Genomic DNA, 17,404 nt, shown 5'->3' with positions numbered 1-17,404 from the left:
TGCCTGGTGGTAAGATATGACGCCGGTTGCACAAGGCCATTATTTGTTAGCGGGGGAGGGTGCATACATGCAAGGGACCGATTTATGCTTAGGTTCCAGAGGAACACCTTTTTTCCTATCGAATGTGTCTAGCCGTAACCCCGAACGCATGTCTCGTAAAATGATATTTCTCTGTCACGCAATCACACATAAGTGACAAGAAAACTGCGTTGCTGTCAAACCAAAACGTGAATTACTCCCATGCACATGTAGGCCCTCCCTGCAAATAATGGTTCATCTAGCCGGCTTCATGCCTTGCCAGTAGGTGAGAAAATCTTGCAGAGGTCAAAGCTTGCGAAGGAAATATGCACGCTGTTCTAGAAAATACTTAGCAGTATCCACAGCCTAAGCAAATACAGCACTGCAAAACTAAACAAACTTGCAAAGCGGGGTAGTTGGTACTGAGCGAGCATCCTCAAGCAGCAAGAGACAGGGTCAAGAACATGCACAAGACAATCTGCTTTACTAGCAACTGAGTAACAGATTTACTACGAAGGCATTTCTTTTAAACTTGTAGAACATTTATGGACACACACGCACACACGTGTTCTTAAATGTTCTACAAGCAAAAAGAAATGCCTTTGTAGTAAAGCTGTTACTCAGTTGCTAGTAAAGCAGGTAGCCTTTTTGTGCGTGTTCTTGTCCCTGTCTCTTGCTGCTTGAAGATGCTCGCAGCAAAGCTACATCCAAGGAAACAATGCACACAGTGCTTCCTCATGACAAGTGTGTGCCAACGTGCTGGTTCTGCCAATGCTCGTCAACCAATGGATCACCTCACAGAAGTGTAACAAATAAAACAAGTTTATTTACCTTCCTTAGTTTGAGCATTTGTTATTTGAAGGTCGAAGTCAGCCCCTTTGCCGATTTTCTTCTGTTGTAGAATGGCCTTCTTGAGGTCAGCCACCGATATGTGAAGCCCGTCAAAGGTGACAGTATCGAATTCCAAACTACTCTTGAACTTGTAATGTACAGACATCCTTTTCTTCTTTGTGGAACAGGCGCCGAAAACCTTCTGTTTAGTTGGTGCAGAGCGTTAGCTGAAAATGGTACCATGGTGAGTGTGCTACTCTTTGAGACTCAATAGAATTATACACACATCGAATATTATAAAGTAAGCTACTCAGAGACCAGTGTACACATAATTTCACAATACCTGATTGAAAATATGTCCTGCGTGTACATCATATATGGTCCATTATGCATTCTTAAGATGGGGCAATATGTAGGCCTAACTTTCGCACTTTCTTTATGCCCGATTACGCCTTCGCGTGTATATCTCGTAAACTTGGCAGAGTTATTTGTGTCGTACGCCTTTTGATTTACAATTCATTCTTTCACATGCACTATTATAAAACAAGAACAACTGTTCGCAAGTAAACCTCATATGCGCATTTCAACTGCTCTGCGGATAATCATACAATGGTCTGCTAAATCTAGACCTTATTCTGATGCGCGTACGCACGCACATACGCAGTGTGTGACGCGTGGTGACGCGTGTGTGGCAAGGTTATTATTTCTGATCAGTGGTTATTATTACGTTTCTTATAGTTCACAATGATACTATTTTTTAAAGCCTAGCAATTAAAAAACACAATAGATTAAATTAAACTTGATGAATACCGCTGGTTTTATTCGTGCCTTGTTGCTGTTTGCCACAGGTTGGAATCTATTTTTTGTTGCGGATGAAACGCAGTTTTGACGGTTCTGACGTCACGATAAATTTTTAAGCGACGGAAGCCCGATTATTTATTTTTCCAAACATTCAACGATTCCATATCGATGTCATTTTTATCGCACTGTGTGAGTCAGACCTGTTCACGCTTATCCGAACAATTCCCGAACAATGACAATAAACATCGAAGTTTCGGTTTGTGGTATTGTTGCACCTCCCGCCGCTTTGACGCGGCAGGATTGCAAAAAATATGTTGAAAGAACAGTTAGCGCATAAATATTTCGCCCAAGAACAATACTTAAAGGCTTTGGAAGTCTATTCGAGTATTTTAGAGAGCGAGAGCCTCTATTCCGATGAAGAAACACAAGCACGACTGATGTTCAATAAGGCGGTGTGTTATCAGAAGTTGGTGAGCTACATCTTATCTGGAAAGCGTTGCACGTTGTTACGTCAGATCAGAAACGTCAAAAGCGCTGTGGCGCTTCCGTTGCTTCTACCCTCAGTTACTCTCCTCTCTTTGACTACGTTGACAAGTGGCCTGCATTGTTTCGTTTTACATACCCCATACTGTGTTGTACTCCCTCACGAACGTAAGAAACATACTTCATATGTGACAAGTACGTGTATTTTAAAGTTTACGCACGGGTGTCGCTGCAAACTCTCCCTCCAATAACTTCCTCGGCGATTTCATACTTCAATCTTTAGCGTGTACTTACCCCGCTGCTGCAGCTTCAAAGGTAGTACAACTCTTGACTCATGAAGTAGCGCTTGTTTTGTGTAGCATGTGCTTGACTTGAAAGGTTTTCAACTGCAGTCTGCTTGTCATAGCCATGTGTATAAACCATAACCATAAAAAAACATAAACATAACCATTAAAAAAAGCGAGGCTCCTCCCCATTCTTTACAGAGCATGCCCTTGTTTTTTTTTTCTCTCCTACAGGGAAACCCAGGAGCTACCATAAAAGCTGCAGAGGAAGGTGTGGTATACTCTTGTCTATGCATCCACACAATGGGTAGATAAGACGTCTTGTTACATGCTGGCAACCTTGTTCATCCCCACCCACATTTCCCCAACATCTCACAATAAAGTGTGAGAGATCAGCGTGCCACCAAAGCCCCATGTTTTCTGGCATACTTTCAGTGTGTACCTGCCAAGAACCAACTGTCAGGAACCCGTAAACTTGGATCCCCCAACAATATGGCATGCCATGAAACGGGGGCACAGGGATCTGTACAGGATTTTTATCTCGAGGGGGTGTTGGAATTCCGTAGAGGGGTCTGACACCTACATCTGCTGGGTTTTCTGGCCTTTTCGGTTGTTTTGTAACATAGTTTTCAGGGTGCTGGGGAAGATCCCTACAAGGGGATATGGGGGATCGATATATTTCGCTATTAGGTGCGTCACGTTTACGGTGACATTGCAGACTGCACAAGTGAGATGTAGTAGTGTACAGTGAAGATGGTGCTAGTTCCAGTCAGTCAAACTTGCATTAACCAAGAACATAAAATGCTTGTGCTTTCACATTTGGAGCTCTGTATGGATACTGCATTGGATATCGGTTTGTGTAGATAAGGAAGCATTAATTTTCTTGTGCATTAAAAGGCAGTCGTGGTGGGGTGGGGACAGGGGGTATCTAGGATTATTCCGAGGGGGGGGGGGGGGTCCGCTATGGACAAGTGCCAGGTGCATGCTGGGATTGTTCCATTGAACCCTATGTTTAAGTCTGGAATTGAGGAGGGGGTCCGGACCCCTGGACCCCCCCCCCCCCCCCCCCCCCCCCCCCCCCCCTAGATTCGCGCCTGGGTGGGGAGTTGCCTAGTGTTGCAAAATTTGGGTATGCAGACAAACCCACAAAAAGTAATTCTGTAAACCCAGTACATTGTGCCGGCATCTACTTTTCGCCTTCAGTGGGACAAGTGGGAAAGTTGTGCCCCCCCTCCCCAATTTTTGCTTCCTGAAAGGTGTCTTTTTTGCACCCCTTTAGGCGGGCTTATGGGGGACAGTTTCCCCTGCCCCCTGTAGACGCCGGCACTGCAACTGCAGCAAATTTCTTAGTGGAAACGTGTGGAAACACAGTGGAAACATGATCGATGGCATAAAAATGCTTAATAAATTGGTCCATTAAGCGTCAAAAGTACAGAAATGAAAGGCCCAGCCAGTGATTGTTTTATGTGCGATTTCTTGAAAAGAACAAACAACAAGAATGTGTGGAGTCAAAGGGCACCACATACAAAGTGATCTCACGACTTTTTCATTGCCTCGTATTTGTAATTCTTACACTAGTACTTTGTGACGTAAAGTCTGTGTCACACTGAGAATCACACACAAGTGTGTATGAATACACTCCAGAGGTGATAACAGGGGACAGTCTGAAGCTGTTCACCGGTTAAAGAGCTTAGGGTTATGTTTGTGTGTGAGTAACATATAAATGCTGGATGCAAAATTCCATGCAACAGAGCCTCATGGCTTTTGAGATCAGCGAGATGAAACAAACAGAACAACATGCACACATGAGTATGCCTGCTTTTCGTTTTGCAGTGACATAAGCATGAGCAGGTGCATTTTTACAGATGTCTGTGATGCATGTGCGAGGCAAAGGTGACTGAGGACTAGTTTGAGATTCTGTAGAACATAACTGGCAAGCCTTGTCTCAATGAGGTTCACGATGATGTTATGCAAAGAGAGAAAGAGCGAGAAAGGAAAGAATGACTGTGAGTGACATCGTGTTAGCAAAATTGTCGGCCATAAAACTTGGCTCGATATCCAGTTGTCCCTCGTTAATATGGACACTTTCGTCCATAAAGCGAATCATCCATATTATCGAATACCAAAGAAATAACAAAAACAATCTGAAGGATTATCAAAAAGAATTTCCGAATTATTGCCTGCTTGAAGGTATACTTCGTTGCACATTAGCAAAACGTTTGCAGAACGTAGAGCCTGCTGCTCATTGTCCTCAAAGAATTTAAGAGCCGTCTCTAGTCCCACTTGAGCCATAGCAGACGTGACCGTTCGTTTGGCGTTACTCAAGTTGTCACCGCCAGTGCCTGACGACTCGCCTTGACAACTGTGCCCCCTCTGTTCTCGTAAGCTGCCGAGCGACTGCACTATGTTTAACTAAAGGCACAACTCCTTGCACCAGGATCAATCGCCCGTGGATGTGTTTGGAACAGTCATGACGTCATACAGGATTTTCCATGCTCTTCATGTCCACAAATAACCCCCTTTCCTCTTATAGTTCTTGTAGACTGTTGCGAAGGAGAGGGCAACGTCCTACTTCAAAAAATTATCGTGTAGAATGTGGGGAGAGGCTTGTCCTCCACACCGATACCGTACATTATAACGAGACAAAAATACATGGACTACATGCAGTTTGTACCGTGCTGGGCCGTCGATTGTCCGAAAAGTGAGTTTCCATATTAAAGGGGCAATAAAATGCAAAAACAACTTGCTCTAGAATGAAAGTCCGTGTTTCAATTAGTGTAATGCAAGCAAAATTAGTTCACAGAGCGCTACCTTGTAGAGGAAAAATGCAATGAAAACAGAGCCGTCTTTGGCGGCAACGAATGGTATCCCTAGGAGGCAAAGATTGGCGGCATCCAATGAGACAGCAGGAGAAGCGCGCGCATACCTATCGTGGGCATGTGGATTTGGAACTGGTCCGATCGTAGTGTTCCGTATAGGCGTGGCATGATGCACACTGCAGCATTTTTCAATACAGATTCACTGAATTGTAGCCCACAACAGTTCTCGCAATGTTCCACTGACAACATTTATCTTCATGTCCTTTGGACAGCGACGCCAGTCCGCTTCGCAATGCGCACTATGTTTTTCGCCGTGACTTCCCCATGGCGTGGCACGCGCAGCATGGACTAAAAACACTGATGCACGAGCTGAAATGACATTCCCTGCTTAGCGCCGAAGCAAGAAAGAGTCCGGTATAATTTTGAGTGTAACTCTGTAACGGAATCGAAGTTTTGAATTATGATAACAAGTACGAAATTAACATAGCGTGTAATGTAATTTGAAGTGAACATGTGTTTGCATTTTAGTGCCCCTTTAACGAGATGAAAATGCATTGAAAAAGTTTGGTCTTCACAAAAAGCACCCATAGCTCGAGTTGTCCATATTAACGAGGCGCAACTGTATTTGCATTGTGACTCAGATCATAGTGAGGAATCATGCGGCAGAGCTCATTTTGATTTTGGTTTTTGTTTGGATCCTCACCTTAGCTTCTACATAAGATTCTTCTATTTCTGTCTTTGTGCTCCACGTGTGGAGATGATGTGCCATGGATGCAGCTCTTGTTGATGGGCCATTATCTGCATTAAAAATACAGGTGTGTGACTTTTAGCTTAAGTGTAAACAAAAATTATTCTAAACGTACCGCATACATTAATGAAAATGCTGCTTATATGGCTGCTGGGCACCATTAAAGCTGTAATTGTTACGAGGATTGAGTTTTTTGTGAAATTTGTTCTCATTTATCCGCAAAATATTGGTAACAATGAATGGACCATTGAAATTTGCACGAGTTGCACAAAGTTTAAGCAATTTACGGCAGTACTCTCACTATTTTAGTGCTCATTTAATTCCCTTTGGCAACATTTTTACTACTGGATATCAATTCCATGCCATTATAATTCCGACGTAATTAGTCGTTCTTGAATGTACCTTGAATGTAAACTTGAATGTTGGCTTCAAGTTAACCAAGCAGGGGCTTGGCTCCGCAGTTGCACTGTGGGGCAACTCCTAATGTCCTGGCCAAGCTGCAGACCTTCAGTATTCAGACTCAGATGAGCCCCACCAGGTGCGGATCTAGGGGGGGGGGGGGGTCCCGGGGTCCGGACCCCCCCCCTCAATTCCAGACTTGAACATAGGGTTCAATGGACCAATCCCAGCATGCACGTGGCACTTGCCCATAGTGGACCCCCCACCCCTCAGGAAAATCCTATATCCGCCCCTGAGCCCCACGCACCTCGCAGTACGTTTGTCACAAAATTCAGGTCCAGTGAAATATTCCTCAAATGTGCTGCTATAAGTTAACATCTCGATTAAATTAGTTGACAACCCCTGAAATTGATGCTTCGCACAGTAAATTACTGCAAAGAGATATTGTCCAAAAAGTGTAACACTCATCAATGAGTGATACGTACAAGGTCTATTTGTTTGTGGCACCAGTTATAAGAATCCTTCTCAGACAAAAAATGTTGTAGATAAAGACGAGGAGGGTACCCGAGATAGGGGAAAAATTAACAGACAACAATTTCTCAGAAGAACAGAGAACAATTTCTCTGTCAGAGCCATAACTCTCGATAACACTGAGAAATGGTTGTCTGTCAATTTTTCCCCTGTCTCGGATCTCCTGCTTGTCATTATGAACCAGCTAGTCTGCGCCCTTTGACTGTTATCGATTGTAGATAAACACATCCTTCACAAAAGAGTTGCTAAAGCAAGTTGTCAAATTTCATTGAGTTAGCTTCAGGAATTTAGAAATGATTCGATTACTTAGCAAATCTTTCCAAGAAGAACACCATGTTCAGAAAATTGGCTTCAAAGCTTAGCAGTGAAAAAAATTTATGTGCTTGTAAGCTATATACCAGTATCTACGAGGGGTGTTCAAGTCAAACTGGGACTTTCTGTCTCCTTAGTGTACAAATGGCTCGCGTTACTTCTTTTGCGGCATTTTCACACGCGACAGGCCTCCGCGTTCACCACGTGGTGGTCCAAAGTTTGTGCAAAACATAAGAGACGTGCTGGACAAGATGGCCGACAATGAGGTGAGCGCGCACATCGAACAGCGAATTGTCATGAATTTTCTCGTGAATGAAGGCGTAAAGTCATCTGATATTCACAGAAGACTTCAGGCTCAGTATGGCCACGATACACTTAGCCGCAGCAAAGCGTTTGAGTGGTGCAAACGGTTCCAAGACGGCCGTACATCAGTGCAGGACGATCCCGGCCGAGGTGGCTCAGAGCCCAGTGTCAGAGTTCCTGAGAACATCCAACTTGTGGAGCGCCTGATCCTCAAGGACCGACGGATAACATGTCTCGAACTGGCTCGAAAGACGACCTTTCTGTGGGAACGTTGAACACTATCATTCATGAACACCTCCAGTTTCGGAAAGTTAGTGCCGGTTGGGTCCCGAAGCAGCTCTCCGTGTTTGATCGGCAGAGAAGACTGGAAATCTCCCAAGAGCTAAGGTACCGTTTTGACACTGAAGGACAGCCGTCGGATCATCACGTGCGATGAAACATCGGTGCACCATTTCACTCCTGAGTCTAAACGTGCACCAAAACAGTGGAAGCATTCGTGCTCGCCAGCTCCCAAGAAGTTCCGAAGCACCCCGTCTGCGGGTAAGGTCATGACCACGGTTTTCTGGGACAAGGCTGGTGTTGTTCACGTTGATTTTCTGCCCAGTGGTACCAGTATCAATAGTGCATATTACTGCCAGGTTCTCAGGGATGTGCATAAGGCGCTGAAGCAAAAGCGTCCGGGCCTCATCACCAAAGGAGTCTTCCTCCTACAGGACAATGCACGCCCGCATACAGCGCATCTCACGACACACACTTTACAGGAACTTAGCTGGGAATTGCTGCCACATCCCCCTTACAGTCCAGACTTTGCCCCCAGCGATTTCCATCTCTTCGGGCCACTGAAGGCGTTCCTTGAGGGCCACCACTTCAGCTGCGACGACGAGGTCAAGAATGTGGTCCGATCATGGCTGCTACGTGCCCGTAAGGATTTCTACACTGCTGGCATCCAAGCCCTCGTGAAATGCTGGGACAAGTGCATTAGTGCAGCTGGAGATTACGTTGAAAAATAAAACTAATTTCTCGCCTGTAAGTTCATTTTACTTTTGCGAAAAATGAAAAGTCCCGGTTTGACTTGAACACCTCTTGTACGTGCCTTCCTATATCTGATCTGACAAACTGTTCACATGCTCTCATACTACATATTATATATGTTCTAAATATTCTTAAAGCAATAGTCTAATTATGCTTTGACAAAGGTATTGTTAGTGCATCGTGGAGTTGTTATCCATCTGCAGCTTTGTATTGGTGTTTTGATTGCTTTCTGTGCATGTCAGAGCCATAAATATCTGGATGAGTTGCAAAGCAAGCAGTAGGTCCAGCTTATCTTTGGGAGAGATACACTGTCCTGTGCGTTGGCATTCACCTCAAACTCTCGAGAATAAGTATTGTGACTCGTGGAGCAGTGTTTCACTCAATTATTAAATCATTCCCCCCCCCCCTGTTATGATTCCAAAGGGTGTTAAAGGCCAACATACTATAATGTACATCGATGCATGCCGGAACGGCTCGTCTGGAAAAAAGCTCAAATGTGCATCAGGAGAAACCTTGAGCCTGAGGACGGAGAGGGCAACAACATACACATGCAGGGCTCAAAGACTTTGATTTGAGCCCTGCGTGTGCATGAGGTTGTCCTCTCCGTCCTCAAGCTCAAGGTTTCTCCTGATGCATCTACACCAGCTGGCCGCCATCCTTTCAGTTTTATCTCGAGCGTGCAGCACACACTGTCCCTTCAAGACACCTTTACCATGTACATAACTGTTACACATTACCATGTCCATGTATATAATGTGCACGCTATACACTAGAAAATACGGTAATCATATTGAAAGCTGAAATTACAATGCTTACATTTATGAGCATAGGCAGGCAAACATTTTGCTAAATAATGCATGAATTCCTGCTAACTTATTTTCAATCCTTCTCGATGTGCAGTGTTGGCCCTAAACTTGGCAAGTGAGGTGACTTCAAAGGCAAGGGCAAAGGTCATCCTCGCCTACTTGCAGATTGGCCACACTGCTGTTGCAGAAAGGATCCTACACTCATGGCTGCATAATTCCCCCCAGGTACGGAGGTCTTCTCTTTTTATAGAACACATACTGGAGGTACCCTCACAAATGAGTCTCAAGCTACATTGTGTGGCAGTTCTTGTCTCGTCCTTCGTCTAATGCTTCAGGTTCCGGGTTTTCGGAGAATTTTTTCTCATATTCAGAGGGGTGTTTTTTTGTAGTTTATTTTTTATCCGCAATTTGCAAGAAAAAAAGCAGCGTCTGTAAAAGGACATACTGATGAAAAGAATGAAAGGCTGCCTTGCAAAGACGCTTAAGCCCGGATCCCATAGCACGCTACAAGCGACAAATTTGATGGTGGCGCCGCCACTCGAGCGACAAGGAAGCTCTGTCGCTGCTACAAAACCTTGCATCTACTTCACGTAGATATTTGTCGCTTGTCGCCAAAGACCGTTGCCCAACGCTTGCCAAAATTCGCTCGATTTGGCAGAATGTAACTGAAGTGAATGATAATTTAGAGAGAGGTGGGGGTAACGGCGTAGCGTGGGTGGCAAATGAACTTTGTTAAAATTAAATTTTCGAGCTTGTGGGTGGGAAGCAGGTGTTTAAATCTATTGATATCGCATGTGACCAGAAGCTCTTTCACATTGTGTGCTAACGGATAGAGCTACAGCGCCACCAGAGACACATATATCGTAACAAAATTACAGTAGTGTAAATTTCTCTGTTTATTTTCCTGCGGCAGTTCAATTGTAATTTTATTATATTTGACACTTGTATGTCGTATAATCAATTGAAAAGTAAGCATTTTCTCTCGCAAATGTAGTTTTGTCGCTAGCTCGCAAATGGATCGGGTAGCTGCACCATGACAGTGGCTACAGCGACAGAACTTTTGCACACGACAACGTCTGTCTCAGACTCACCTGGCGACATGAACATATTGAAATACGGATATTTCTTGACATAGTCACAAGGCAACTTTCTCTTGCGTCCCGTCTTACTCTGCCCTTTGAAGAAGACAACTTGTGTGTCATCTCTGCTCCCTTGTTCACTTTGAGGAGAACGGGAAGCATGATTTGCGAGGAAAGGGAAAGGAAAATACCAGGCGTTGGATGTTTTGCTGCTGACCTGGGAAATGGACAAATGGACCTTAAAATGCCCATATGTCGTGTGGAGTCTCTGTTACTGGAACACACAAAAATAGAGTTCTTTTTTTGTATCAATTCAAATTGCTCTAAATTTTATGGGCGTATATTTTATAGATTTTTTCTGATAAATCGGAAAACCTGGAAACCCTGCTTATGGGGTTTTTTAGCTGTTGCACTTGAGCAGTGCTTCAGAGAACCAATAGGGATATTTGGGCCTTGCTGTCTCTGGTGTTGTTTCTCTTGGTTTCACCATGCTCAAGAGGGTATGTGACATGGCAGCCCTTTTGGCTTTGTTGTTGACTGTTCTGGCATGCTGCACGGAGCTTGCATCGTGTGCATAACTACAAACACAAAAGTTTCTCGACTCCCGTAATGAAGCTTGGGAACTGATATAAATAATATGTTCCTAACTTTTATTGCAATTACAGTCAAACCCCTTTACAATGAAACTCAAGGGACCACGAAAAAAATGTGCAGTAAAGGTCACTTCGTTAAAAAGGTTGTCTGCCATGTCCTATGGTGCTCTGACGGGACCGTGAAAAAAATTGGTTGTAGTGGTATTTTCGTTACAAAGGCGTTCGCTCTAAAGAAGTTTGACTGTATATTGGAAAGGTGGAGGCGTTGCCAGTTTGTGTATAGGTAGAGTTTTTTTTTTTTTTTTCGAAAGTCGCACGCGATGATGTGGGGTGGGAAAACTGACAGAACAGCGAGGAAGCAGGCGAGCTGGTGATACTAGAGTCACTAAATAGGGAGCAGAGTAGCAACACTGATCCACGCTGGCGAGCGAGACCGCCATCTTGAGTCAGGTGCTGCTGTGTCGCCTAGCAATGGGACGCCAATCAACCCTGCTTTAGTGGAGAACAACGTGCAGTCGAGCCAGCTCACAACCCAGGAAACCGGTTTTGGATGGAGGTGACTCAACATGGACGGCGAGTTCTTGGAAGGAGAAATCACGTGACCCGATTGGTCCAATCGCACACACCAAACGGCGGCTCCGGCGCGGAAAAGGAATGCGACACTCTGTACCCCTATTTAGTGACTCTAGGTGATACTTGATATCCATTATCAAAGACCCTGAGATTGAGATTTTGTGTTGTGTGTTTCCTTTTTTGTCCCTCAATCACAGGGTTTTTGAGTATGGATGGGAAAACTTTTTTTTTCTTTCTCATTTGGGTGATGCAACTCAGTTGTTCCTTTTCTCTTTGTGTAGGATCCCCATGCTTTGCGCACCCTGAAGGATGTTCGCAGCACGGTCGATGTAAGCACGCAGCCAGCTTTGCCAAGTACATGTATTTTTAAAAGCCATCTTACCTGCATTGTGTGACTAAGGCTGTACAGAAGCAATCCTGTGTAAGCACGAAGAGTTGACCCGTTAAAAGACACTCATTCTTCTGTGGCTTAACTGTTGTCCAACATTCATTATAGCTTTAAATTTTTGTGAGTGGGGCATAAGTACAAGATTTCAAGCATGTTTGTTACAGACAGACACAGTAGTGATGGAGCTACCACAAAAGGAAGTGGCCCCCAGCACAGCAGGTGAGGCCAATCTCATGTGATGGCAGAGCAATGTACAGGGTGTGTGCAGATAAAGTACCCCAACATTTGTAACATGTAAAGGGTTGCCTGCTTACAGTATGAGCTTCCGGTGGCACTCGACGAAGCATTTATGCAATCAAAAAATAAGTAAATAAATAATGCATAATGTAAAAAACCCCGAGACTAGGGAACACGAAGGGACAGACACAAACACGAAGTCTCAAGTTGAGACTTCGTGTTTGTGTCTGTCCCTTCGTGTTCCCTAGTCTCGGGGTTTTTTACATTATGCATCATCTTCACCAGCTCGCTTGCTTCCTAGCCATTTTTTCATTGTCAAATAAATAATGGTAACCAAACTCTGTGTAACAAAAACTATTGCCCCAAAAACTTTGCTGCCTGTGCAGTTCAATTGGGCTATACCGATGCAAACATGACGGTCTCCGGAAAGCTGTGTGTGGGTACCGCTAGGGGCGCTAATGGCGCCGAAACCGAAATAACAGATATGAGCATCCATGTGGGGGTATGTGGGGCCACCATTTCAGTTTCTGAACTGGTGGCACCCCAGCGGTAGCTGGACACACCTGTGTGGACACTGCCATGCCTCATTTAAAATGCATGGACAGCAGAGTTTGCGTGGTTATGTTTTTTGTCATGCAGGGATACCACAATTGTTTGTATGTTGATTTTGATTGCATAAATGTGTTGTCGTTCACCACCGGAAGTTCATATGGTGAGCAGACAATGTGTTACGTGCGTAATTGTGCGGCTGCTTTATCTGCACACACCCTCTACATTGCAAGTGCTGCGCAGGTCACTCCAGTGACAGTTTGCATGGTTCCTAAAGGGGCACTAAATGCAAAAAGAACTTGCTCTCAAATGAAAGTCTGTGTATCAATCAGTGGAATTCAAAGAAAATTAGTTCACACAACGCTACCGTTTAGAAGAAAAACGCTATGAAAACAGGTCCGTCTTTGGCAGCAACGAATGGTATCCCTAGGAGGCAAAGATTGGCGGCATCCAATGAGACAGCAGGAGAATCGCGTGCATGCCTATCATGGGCATGTAGATTTGGAACGGGTCCGATCGTAGTGTTCCGTATATGCGTGACATGATGCGCACTGCTGCGTTTTTCAATACAGATTCACTGAATTGTAGCCCACAACAGTTCTCGCGAATGTTCAAGTTCACTTCAAACTTCTGAATGTTCCACCGACAACATTTAGCTTCACGTCTTTCGGGCAGCGACGCCTGTACGCTTCGTAACGCGCACTACGTTTTTCATCGGGACTGCTCTATGGCGTGGCACGCGCAACATGGGCTAAAAACACCGACGCACGAGCTGAAACGACTTTCACTGCTTAGCGCCGAAGCAAGAAAGAGTCCAGTATAATTTTGATTGTAGCTTCGTAACGGAATCAAAGTTTTGAATTACGATAACAAGTACGAAGTTAACGTAGGGTGTAATGTAATTTGAAGGGAACTTGTTTTTGCATTTTAGTGCCCCTTTAAATGCTAGACGAAAACAATTTCTAATACAGTTGAGTCTGTTCCAATGAAAAAAATATTTGTTTTCAATTTTCATGCATTTTACCTGCTGCCGGGAGAATTCTGATTGCCATACGCGAGCAAACGCCTTAGCTGCGATTGTTATATAGATGTCTTGTGTACATGTGCTTCATTGGGTGAGTTGACATGAACCAGCAATTTGATCGTAATATTGGAGCTATCGTTATATCGAAGATCGTAATAAACGACTAAACGTAATAAACGACTTAATGCCTCGATAACATGATGCTTGTAATAGGTCAGTGGTTCTCAAATGGTAGTGTGCAAAGACATATCTAGGGCGTATCAGTGAAGCCAACTTTTTCCTTTTGTTACTTTGGCTGGCCTACAAAGCTGGATAGAACTGTGAACGAACGCAAAACAACCATTTAACATATTAATGTAGAATACATCATTTTGGGCTGCTGTTTGCTTGCTCCAAAACACACTACCGCACTTCCTCCTTCACCCAATTCTCATTCCTCCTCACCCCTACCCCTTTCCTCTCCGATGTAACCAACCCGTGAGCATGCTCTGTTGTGATACATGATATCGGGCAATATATGTGTTTCTGTAGGCAAGTAGGAAGAGAGACATTGCACTGTACTTGGCCTGTACATTTTCTTTTTTAAGAAGAGCTTACTACCAAAGCATAGTTTTGATCTGTGAACCTCTGGGTTATGGGCTCAACCAGTGATGGGCGAAGTACTTCATAATTGTACTTAAAGGGGTTCTGAAACCAAAACTTTTGAAGAAATAATGTTGTAAATATTGATTTATGTGAACAAAACATGCACATCAAAACGCTATGTTTCTGCCATCTTCCATTACATAGCTATAGCAGCCCGAAGGTCGCGCGCATGGCTAGCTCCTCCGTCGCTCTTTTCGAACTTTTCACCTCCTTGCCCATTTTTGGAGCGGCATCTTATCATGAAGAAAGGAAGGGCGTACTTTCCTGTCTCCGTGATGCAAAGGCGGTTGTGAAGAGGGATCTGGCCCCCAGAGAAGCACCTTTGGTATTGTGACTGCTGAGCACATTGGGCAGCACTTCCCACAGCAGCACACACTTCCCGTCAACAGCACTTCCCGTTTGTCTGCCAAGGTGTCTCAGCGCTGTTCGGCACCACTCAACGATGGCTTGAAAAAATTGCAGCCTTCAAAACCCAACCGTTTAAAAACCATTGAAATGGGGAATGCGGGACGTTGCGTGTCGAATCCATGAACTGCAACTTATGAAACGGAGCCATACATTTAGTGGGTAGCATGTGGTTTCTCAACCCCTTTAGAGGGAGACTTCAGAACGATCGGAGAAAAAATTGCTGCGCGTCGTAGTTGGTGCGTAACATCCACTGTATACCTGCCATCAATTTGGTTTCTTTCTCATGTGACGAATTATGCCCCAAATAGGAAAGCAATGAAACAGAAACAGGAATGTGGAGACGAAGTCGCAAATTTTTCCCTCCCAAGGCCACCGCATTGACGTCACTCTGCATGGAGCGGACAAATACTATATGCCATAGATCGAGAAGTTACCCGTCAAAAAGAACTCGTTACGAGTTAAGTTACCGTGTGACAAATGTAACTAAGTTAGTAACGAAGTTCTTCAGTCTGAAATGTAACTCGCAGTTACAGAGTTACTTCCAAGTTACTTCGGACACAAAATAGCACTACACAGATGCAGCGCGCGTGAGCAGTTGAGTTCGACCTTGAGTTGCCTGCGGAGGAGTGCAACACGCTTAGATCGTTTTCGTTTATGTCCAAGAATTCGAACGCTTTGCATCTTAGTCCGTGTGGGTGCACAATAGTTCAGCTTAATTTCAATGGCAGCGGTTCTTACTTAGTTAATGGAATACTGTCATACTGTCAATACTGTCATGAAAGAACCGGAGAGAAATCAAGAAAATATGTGGATGTGAGTGAAAAGCAAATTAAAAGTAACTTGGCACTTGGCTTAAGTTACTTTGGTGACGTTGCCTGAAAAAGAAACGAGTTCCTCTGAAAGTTACCACGGCGCAAAAATACTGAGTTAAGTTACAAGCTACCAAAAAAAGGAACTTAGTTACAGTAACGAGTTACATCGAACTCCGCTATATACCACGCCAGTCGCAGCTGCTGTGTTACATTCCCGGAACAAAACAATTGACGAAGGTTCGGGATCAGAATACTCAGACACTGATGGAAAGAAATAGCTGTTCCCCTGAGAGTCTGATGTGCGATCTCCATATTTTTGCATTTATTGGACATGTGTCCATTAAACATGCTAAGAAATATCCTGACTGATAATGTACACCTCGTTTCTTCGTCGTTTGACGTACGCGCCACGTTTAGTTGGGTTCCACGAGTCAGGAAACAGCGCAGGAATTGTATGACTAATGGGCGCTGATGTTAGCCGACCAGAAAAAGAAAGAAAGAAGTGCTAGCATCGACGCTCGGTGGTCGAGGCCAGACTTTTTGTCAAACATCTGTTGTTGTTTTTTTCTGGAGCTGTAAGGTAGAGTAAAATCGGATGATATCGAGCGCGAAAGCAGCTTTTCAGGTAGGAGAAAAAGAAGAAAAAAGTCTCGGATGAACACAAGGTGGCGCCAAGATACTACTGAATATGCAGTGCTTAGTGTTCTTCCCGGGCCTATATTGCTGGCTGAATTTGCGCTTTGGAATGCTCGTTTGGTTTTACTAGGCTTAATCCTAAAAGATGGAGGTCTAATTATGACTTGTGTGGCCTGTGCTGCAGGGGAACCTGTGCCCTTACTTCACTGTGACATCTGCAAGGAGACTTTTCAGGATGAAGAGCAACTTCGTGCGCACTGCAGCAGCCGCGAGCACCGTGACGCACTCGCGTCGGATGATGGCCGTGACTGGAAGTTCCGGCCTCCTCCACGTGGCATTCTGGTGCCAGTCGTCTGTGAAAGGTGGGTGCGCTGCTCAAAGGACATATTGCGAAATATATATATATATATACAGTCGACCCCCGTTTATCCGGACTTCATTTATCCGGATCCCGTGGTATCCGGACAAAAGGCACGGGAACGGATTTTCCTCCATGTATTTTGTTCTCGTTTATCCGGACTTCAGCTTCCGGACACGAATTCCAGGGAACGAAAGTCGAAAATTCTTGTAATTCAGCTTCAGGTATCCGGACTACCGTGAGTAAGAGGAGACGCTGACCCCGCTTCGTCACCCTTTTCGCTGTGTTGGGGTTATTCCCGTCACACGTCAGGGACCTACATTCCTCCGTAGGGGAGACCACCGTGCACAATGACCCCCTTTTCTATTTGTGTGGGTCGGTTTGTGTGGGTCACGTTGACCAGTCGAGTCATTTGGAAATATCTCGAGCAACTGTCCGGTTCTAGAGGAGAAAACTCCAACCCGAGGGCCTGCTGCTTACGGCCCGTTGGCCGACGAAGACATTCCCCTAGCTGAGCTGCGATCCCTGATGCAGAGGCTCACTGCGACTGCCGTAGATGATGAAGCGGTTTCTGACTACGTTGACGTTGATAAGGACGATGACGCGTGTGCAGCTAAGAATGATGACGGTGTGATTGCTGCTGTTGCCTCCGATGATATGCAGCAAGACGGTGCCGATAACGCCGGTGAGAAACAAGGCTCCGACATTGACACTTTGCGTCCGCACTGACATTCT

The 17,404-nt window shown here is 44.7% G+C and overlaps 2 protein-coding genes across 7 annotated transcripts in view; one reads left to right on the top strand and one right to left on the bottom strand.

Annotated features, from left to right (window-relative positions):
* Positions 1-1,527, bottom strand: part of LOC135391603 (E3 ubiquitin-protein ligase RBBP6-like) — a 60,495-nt gene extending 58,968 nt beyond the window's left edge. For all 4 annotated transcript variants that reach the window (XM_064621905.1, XM_064621908.1, XM_064621909.1 and 1 more), the window contains exons 1-2: positions 1,193-1,527; positions 850-1,076 (exon numbers count right to left, since the gene is read on the bottom strand). In XM_064621905.1, the coding sequence (XP_064477975.1) occupies positions 850-1,015 (166 nt within the window). In that variant the 5' untranslated portion in view covers positions 1,016-1,076; positions 1,193-1,527. The remainder of the gene's footprint in view (positions 1-849; positions 1,077-1,192) is intronic.
* Positions 1,528-1,920: 393 nt separating this feature from the next.
* Positions 1,921-17,404, top strand: part of LOC135391600 (probable helicase with zinc finger domain) — a 65,632-nt gene continuing 50,148 nt past the window's right edge. Inside the window, exons 1-6 of one of the 3 annotated variants that reach the window (XM_064621901.1) lie at positions 1,921-2,120; positions 2,652-2,688; positions 9,462-9,592; positions 11,894-11,941; positions 12,165-12,219; positions 16,496-16,673. In XM_064621901.1, the coding sequence (XP_064477971.1) occupies positions 1,962-2,120; positions 2,652-2,688; positions 9,462-9,592; positions 11,894-11,941; positions 12,165-12,219; positions 16,496-16,673 (608 nt within the window). In that variant the 5' untranslated portion in view covers positions 1,921-1,961. Of the gene's footprint in view, positions 2,121-2,166; positions 2,329-2,651; positions 2,689-9,461; positions 9,593-11,893; positions 11,942-11,967; positions 12,034-12,164; positions 12,220-16,495; positions 16,674-17,404 lie in introns of those variants that run through there. The other 2 variants (XM_064621902.1, XM_064621903.1) reach the window with 2 other exon arrangements.

The sequence above is a fragment of the Ornithodoros turicata genome, chromosome 4 (assembly GCF_037126465.1).
Source record: "Ornithodoros turicata isolate Travis chromosome 4, ASM3712646v1, whole genome shotgun sequence".
Lineage (NCBI taxonomy): Eukaryota > Metazoa > Arthropoda > Arachnida > Ixodida > Argasidae > Ornithodoros > Ornithodoros turicata.
The sequence above is the reverse complement of the archived record's forward strand: the minus strand, read 5'-3'. Positions and strand labels throughout refer to the sequence as shown.